Source organism: Lactuca saligna, chromosome 7, assembly GCF_052625555.1.
Source record: "Lactuca saligna cultivar CGN05327 chromosome 7, ASM5262555v1, whole genome shotgun sequence".
Lineage (NCBI taxonomy): Eukaryota > Viridiplantae > Streptophyta > Magnoliopsida > Asterales > Asteraceae > Lactuca > Lactuca saligna.
This window is the reverse complement of record NC_136423.1, coordinates 17739718-17748018: the sequence shown is the minus strand read 5'-3', so window position 1 is coordinate 17748018 and position 8301 is coordinate 17739718. Positions and strand designations below refer to the sequence as shown.

Genomic DNA, 8301 nt, shown 5'->3' with positions numbered 1-8301 from the left:
AGATATGGATTAAAAATATTGATTTTAGAAAATGACGGTAAACTTAGCACTAAAACATATAAGTATTTGAAAATTTGTGAAACAAAAAAAATATATTTAAAATATGTTAATAGTTTTTTTAGTATAGATTCAATTATCTACTTATTTATCATTTTGTTTGTACTTAATTTCAATACAAACCATTACCTACTTAAAAATGTTTAATGTTTACACATTGATATTCAAAAGAACTATATAAAATATCTTAATAGTTTTTTTATTAGTCAATTTCAAAAGAAATTTAAATAGCTCGCTTGATCACATGTTATCTGAAGTGTACACCTTTATATTTACCTTTTTTTTTTAATCAACACGTATAGCATGCTCGTCTCACACCAAGTATTATAAAAACCGGTTGGAACCTTTTGTACCGGAAACCGGGAAAGAGTACTATTCAACAACGACATGTTTTATGCGAATTTTTAGACCAAATCGAGTCGGATGGTTTATCAAAAATCGGGTTGAATCGGCATGACAGAACCAATAAAAGACCGTTTGAACCGGTTTATTGGCTTTGGATAGTTTGAATTCGCTTAACCTATTAAAAAAAACTAGTCAATTTCCGAAGAAATTTAAATAGTTCGCTTGATCACGTTATCCGGAGTGTACACAACTCGAAACCGACACACACCATTATTAGATGTAGACCGACAGTTAAACTAACAATCAAATCAGTTGAATTGAAAAACAGTCATTAGTTGAACTAAAATCAGATTTTTAAAACATGGCTCATATCTAGTTCGGCTAAAAGTATATATATATATATATATATATATATATATATATATATATATATATATATATATATATATATATATATATATATATATATATATATATACACACATTAGTTTTACTATTTTTAGTATATCTTTTTTTCCAAATTTGACCGTTTCTAACTCTGTCCTTAATTATCCACATTAGTTTACTTGCCATTGCTCTTGACTTCTTGAGGTACTTGCAATATAATTTCCGTAAATTATTAATCAAGTTTCATCCGAAAAGTCAACTATCAAACTGGATTCAATAATTTAAAAAATATAAACACCACCATCTCCACGAATTCTTTGATGTTGACAACCTTCATATAACCTCCAATTCCACAAATCAATGAACACAAAAATTCTGTTAAGTGTTAATGTGTAACTTTCAAATAATGAAAACCCTCCATAGCCATGTCAGCACCTCCATCTTCATCTTCATCTTGTCACTCTTGTACCCTTTTCACTCTCTAGCTATTGACACCATCACACCCTCACAACCCCTCACAATCAATCAAACTCTAGTCTCTAAAGGTGAATTTTTTGAGTTGGGGTTCTTCAATCCAGGCAACAATAATTTGTATATAGGCATTTGGTACAAGCGAATTCAGCATAAAACATACGTTTGGGTAGCTAATAGAGACAATCCCATTACTTCAACGTCGGGGAACCTAACCATCGCCACCAACGGCAACATGGTGCTTGTAAATCAAACGGGAACCATCGTCTGGTCGACAAATCAACCTACAAAGGTGGTGAAGACGGTGGCGCAGCTTTTGGACAACGGTAACTTTGTGCTTCGCCCGGAAAACGATGAAAACCCAGAGAATTATATTTGGCAAAGCTTTAATTATCCAACTGATACTCTATTGCCGGAGATGAAACTGGGTTGGGATAGGAAATCTGGTATTCATCGGTTTTTACGGCCGTGGAAGACGATCAATGATCCGGCGACTGGTGATTATTCTTTCAGAATGAACCTCAATGGGTTTCCGGAGGTGTTGTTGAAGCACAACGAAACAATAACATGGCGGACTGGGCCTTGGAACGGGAAGAGGTTTAGTGGTGCACCGGCGATGAAAGGGGCGAGTATTATGCAGTTTGAATTTACAGATAATTCCGATGAGATTAACTATTCATTTAAATTGCTGAATAGTTCTATTTATTCGCGATTAATTATAAACTCTTCTGGGATAAATGAAAGATACGTTTGGGTCGAAACAACAAAAGCCTGGAAGATCTACTGGACTTTCCCTGTTAATGTCTGCGATCACTATAGTACATGTGGTCCTTTTGGCGTTTGTGATGCAAACGCTATACCTATATGCAAATGTATGACTGGGTTCCAGCCAAAAAACAAAGAAGCATGGGATGATGTAATATATGGTTTTGTTGGGTGTGTTCGGAGCTCCAAATTGGATTGCGGGTCGGACGGGTTTTTGCCAATGAAGAACATGAAATTGCCTGAGAGCTCGAAAGCGTTTGTTGATAGGAAGATGAATTTGAGCGAGTGTGGGGAGATTTGCAGAAGGAATTGTTCTTGTGCTGCTTATGCTAATATGAATATCACTGATGGCGGGTCGGGTTGTGTGATTTGGGAAGGGGATCTCATCGATATGAGGCAGTATGCTGAGTCTGAAGATGGTGGACAGGCACAGGATCTTTACGTTAGAGTTTCTGATTCGGGTATGTTTCTATTTTCAATCCAAAAATCTACAATCAAGTGATGATTTGTGCGTTAATGCGTGTATTATTCATCTTTCATATGATTCAAGTCACATTAGAAGATATTTCTAATATAAATGGTGTTTAGGAGTAGATTATAAGTAAATTAGTTTGTTCGTTTAAAAAAAAAAAAACTAAAAAAGAATAAAACTTTATATCACAACAGTACTTTATTAAAAATTTTAATAACTTTATGTATATCTTTAGAAAATTTAAAGATCTGATACGGTAAAACATATCAAATCATTAATATACCAAACGTAAGTGTATAATAATAATAATAATAATAAAAGAAATAGTCAATGGAATGAGTTATTAAAAAATAGGGGTACATGGAAGAAACTTATACACACCATTATATTTTTTTTTATGGTGAATTATTTGTTCTCTTTGATTAGAGGCTCATTTACATTATTGATACAAACCAATTAAATTCCTTCATTTGTACTTTCTTCTTCAAAAAAATAATAATAAATAAATAAATAAAATACCTCTTATAGTTAGCCAAATGCATACTAAATACCATAGTCTATTTTGTCACATCATCTCATGGCATGCATTCAAATGGGACCATAAGAATTTAATCTTATAATTGTTTGTCATATTTTATCAAATTATGTAATTTTATTTTACCCATTAATTCGACTTTCTTTTGGTGGACAAGTTTTTCAGTAGTATATTGAAATTTAAATAAAGTCAAATGTTTTTATTGAACTATCTATTTCACACATGTTGGTCTTTTTTGACAAAGAATACTTAAATTATTTGTATCTCATGAATAAATATTGCAGATACCAAATTAATAGAGGAACCACCAACTACCAAAGATAACGGCAGCAAAGTTGGCAAAGTTGTGGGCATTAGCATCAGTACTGCTTTTGTGGTGCTCATATGTCTACTGATACTCTTCTACTTGAGGAGGAAGAAAACACAATCCTGGAATAGAGAAGGTAATTTTTATTATTTAGAATCAAACACCTTGTTTTTATAATTTTAAAATATGGAAGTACCATTAAAATAACATTAATAGTAACTCATATTCACATCCACCTATTAACGTATATATCATTGAAACTAATAAAGAGTTTGAATATTTAAAGTCATGATATATAGATGACCGTAGCAATGAAGGTTAAAGGCTCAAATCATGGAAACAATCGTTTGCAGAAACACAAAATTGGAATACATTGGTCAAATACATGCAGGAAAACATACACTAGATATATGAACAAACACAATGGACTAAAAAGCAACATTAATTGGACTCAATGAAGGTTATCATTGTGTAAATGTGGGAGGTCATCTTAGTGATGTAGTCGATCTTAAGTCTACCGAGACTTGTGCGTTAATGATATACCATACATATACATCGACTGTCAGAGTCAGATTTCGAGGAAATTTTACATCCCCCTACCCCATTCTAATGATGGGATTCCCGGGTTTTCTTCTTTTTGTTGTTGTTGTATATATAGATTATCACATTAATTTCTTTTTGTGTTTGATATATTTTGCGATGATCCAAATTAGGTCCACAAGAAAGAACCAAAGACATCATATTAAATAATGGGGTTATTCTGCCAAGTAGGAGAGATTATCATAGTGACACAGTCATGGATGAACTCGAATTACCATTATTTGATTTTACAACACTGGTCGTGGCTACAAACAACTTCTCAGATACAAATAAACTTGGGCAAGGTGGCTTCGGGTGTGTGTACAAGGTAAAGTACTTGTTAAAGAGAGTGATTTCAAATACCATATCCAAAATTCTGAAAATCCACTCTTAAATAATCCGAAAATATAAATCATGATTTTTGAAAATTTTGGGTACTCGGATTACATGAAAATCCAAAATATACATTTTTATTCGAAATAAAATTATTCTGGTTTTTGGATGAAATAGTTGGAGGAAATCTTTATATGATTAAAATGAATCCATTGGTTCAAATTGGATGGAATAATCACCAATAAAAGGTGCAATGTTGTTTTTTTAAGTGTAACTAACATGCAATTAGGTTGTGTGAAAAATTAAAAATTAAAAATTCATTCATTAAAACTTCAATATTAGTATTATCATTTAAAATGCATTTATCTGTATCTAAACTTTTGAATATATATATAAGTTCAGGTTTATTTGAGACCATTCTAATTTTGTGAGACCGTGACACCAAATCTAAAAATAATTTTAAAATGCAAAATAAATGGAAAAATCCAAAAATTCTTTTTTTTAAAATATTATTTTCGGAACTTGAATTAACTAAAAAAAATATAAAAAAATTAAAAAAAAATTAAAAAAAATTCCGTTTTTTTTTTTTTTTGAAAAATACGTGAAATATTCTAAATAGAATATTACACTGACATATTCTAAAAAATAATTTTAAAATGCAAAATAAATGGAAAAATCTAAAAATTCTTTTTTTAAATATTATTTTCGGAACTTGAATTAACTAAAAAAAATAAAAAAAATTCTTTTTTTTTTTTGAAAAATACGTGAAATATTCTAAATAGAATATTACACTGTACATATTCTAAAAATATTTTTAAAATGCAAAATAAATGGAAAAATCAAAAAATTCTTTTTTTAAATATTATTTTCGGAACATGAATTAACTAAAAAAAAATTAAAAAAAAAATAAAAAAAATGCGTCTCACAAAATATAGGTGGTTTCAAATGAACCTAACCTTATATATATATATATATATATATATATATATATATATATATATATATATATATATATATATATATATATATATATATATCCGGTAAGAAATTTTTTTTGGTAGGAGGTAAAAAGTTTTATTTACATACTTTTCTGAAGAACAAAAGAAATGAATCACTATATGAATAAAAAATAACATGATTCACCAAAAAAAATCTCAAACAAACACACTGATGATTCATTTATACAATGATTTCGTTGTTATTCACTAAAATTGTCATTAAAGTAAATTTTTTTCTTAATTTACTTAAAAAGGAATCATGAAGACGTTTTTTTAGGAATTTTTTCTTGTGAATCATCTTACCTTTGAATCATCTAATGATTCATTTTGTATGTTCACTAAAAAAATATATAGAAAAAAAATTTCTTACCTTCCTACCAAAATTTTCCTTCTTATTTGATCTTGACTCTTTCTCTCTCTCTCTCTCTCTCACTCTCTCTCTCTCTCTCTCTCTCTCTATATATATATATATATATATATATATATATATATATATATATATATATATAGGGTTAGGTTCATGTGAGACGGTTTAATTTTGTAAGACCGTGAGACGTATTTATTTATTTATTTTTAATTTTTTTTAGTTAATTCAAGTTCCGAAAATAATATTTAATTTTTTTTTTATTTTTCCATTTATTTTGCATTTTAATATTATTTTTAGAATATGTACAATATAATATCCTAATTAGAATATTTCACGTATTTTTCAAAAAAATAGGATTTTATTTTTTATTTTTTTTAGTTAATTCAAGTTCCGTAAATAATATTTAAAAAAAAATTTTTTTTTAGATTTTTCCATTTATTTTGCATTTTAAAATTATTTTTTAGAATATGTCAGTGTAATATTCTATTTAGAATATTTCACGTATTTTTCAAAAAAAACAGGATTTTTTTTATTATTTATTATTTTTTTTAGTTAATTCAAGTTCCGAAAATAATATTTAAAAAAGAATTTTTGAATTTTTCCATTTATTTTGCATTTTAAAATTATTTTTAGATTTGGTCTCACGGTCTCACAAAATTAGAATGGTCTCAAATGAACCTGAACATATATATATATATATATATATATATATATATATATATATATATATATAAAGTTTTGAACACTCATACTCAAAACATCTTACAAGATAAAGTGACATTATTATTGTTGGTGATACAGGGTACATTACCAGAAGGTGAAATTATAGCGGTAAAAAGGCTCTCAAGTGTTTGTGAGCAAGGGGTTGAGGAACTTAAAAATGAGGTTCGATTAATTGCAAAACTGCAACATCGAAACCTTGTTCGAGTACTAGGTTGTTGCGTTGAGGTTGAAGAGAAGTTGTTGGTTTATGAATTCATGGAAAATAAAAGTTTGGATACATTTCTTTTTGGTAAGTTTATCATGGACGTTATTTTGTGTTTCTTTTGATGCCTAAGTTTATTTTGTTGACATTGAATGGTTTTCTTCAAAAATCATTATAGATAAAGAGAAAAGCATGAAACTCAATTGGAAAATCCGAATGGAAAATATCCTGGGAACGGCACGAGGTCTTCATTATCTTCATCATGATTCAAGATTTAAAATCATTCATCGAGATATGAAAGCAAGTAATATTTTATTAGATAAAGAAATGAATCCAAAAATATCAGATTTTGGTATAGCAAGGATTTTTGGAAGCGATCAAACAGAAGCGGAAACAAAGATAGTGGTTGGAACATAGTAAGTATCGTTCTATTTGCTCATAAATTTGAATATCCTTGACTCTTAAATGATGTAACTTGCATTTTTGATTGGTTTAATTTTTCTAATTACTTTTGTTAAATTTATTGTAGTGGTTATATGTCACCAGAATATGCGATGGAGGGCCATTTCTCAACCAAGTCAGATGTTTTTAGTTTTGGAGTTTTGATTCTCGAGATAGTAAGCGGTAAAAGGAATAGAGGATCATTCAACACGAGTAACAAAATGAACCTTCTTGGACAAGTAAGTACAATTTGTGACATTTTTAAAACATTCAAAGTAATTCTAATATTATATATATTCAATAAAATAATAGTCATACCCTTACGATCAATTTCATTTTGGTCATTGTATTATTAAATAATTGTATTTGTGATGAAAACAATATTTTTAGGCATGGAAGTTATGGAACGAAGGCAACGCTTTAGAACTACTAGACGAATCTCTTGGGACCAAATATTCAAAGAATGAAGTTTTGAGGTGCATACAAGTTGGATTGTTATGCGTTCAAGGACAACCAGAAGATCGACCTAGTATGTCAAAGGTGTTGTTGCTATTGAGCAGTGAAACAGTGCGAATGTCACAACCAAAACACCCCGGATTGATTACTAGAAATATAATTAACGAAACAGAATCTCCAAACATAAGTGACGATCCCATGACCACAAACGGAATCACAATGTCGATACTAGATGGTAGATAGCGAAACTATGTTGATTGCCATATAGCATCAATCAATTGTACATCATATTTTCTCTTTTTCTTTAATTAACGTTGGTTTATTAATATTAAATATTCTTTTCTTAAGAGAAACGTAGATTATGTCATATTTACACATTATAGCAAGTGTGAATTTTGGATTGGATGATTTATATTATGAAGCAGGGTTTGTTCGTGCTATATAATAATTTTCAACTAATTTGCTGTAAAACCTTAATTTTAATCCAAATTAAATATCTTTTTCCAAATAATATTTTATATGAAAACAATCTGACAACGAGCTACACATGCACTCTCTATGGTAAAAACTCATGATCATGTGAACCTAATTACTCTTTTTTATATACGATTGATTAGCAAACTCGTAAAAAATATTCAAATGTTATCATTGTGATTGATTATCTTAATTTACAGCTTACTTTGCGTATACGCGATATTTTTGTGACAAATAAAAACGGGAAAATGACTGTAACGACTCATGAATCACAATAAATTAAAACTAAAAAAATACCCATAGTCATAAAATGTTTACAAAATCATTAATTCCAAACTGTTTAACCATATTAGAGTATCCCAAAATCATAAGACATAAATTTGAGGATG

General features: G+C 29.0%; 1 protein-coding gene across 1 annotated transcript; it reads left to right on the top strand.

Annotated features, from left to right (window-relative positions):
* Positions 1–1145: 1145 nt before the first annotated feature.
* LOC145006409 (receptor-like serine/threonine-protein kinase SD1-8) lies at positions 1146–7771 on the top strand. Its single transcript, XM_078965493.1, has 7 exons — positions 1146–2486; positions 3317–3475; positions 4053–4246; positions 6418–6628; positions 6720–6957; positions 7071–7221; positions 7373–7771. Exons 1-7 carry the CDS (start codon positions 1178–1180, stop codon positions 7679–7681), a joined length of 2571 nt encoding a protein of 856 aa, XP_078821619.1. The 5' UTR covers positions 1146–1177; the 3' UTR covers positions 7682–7771.
* The last annotated feature ends 530 nt before the right edge of the window (positions 7772–8301 follow it).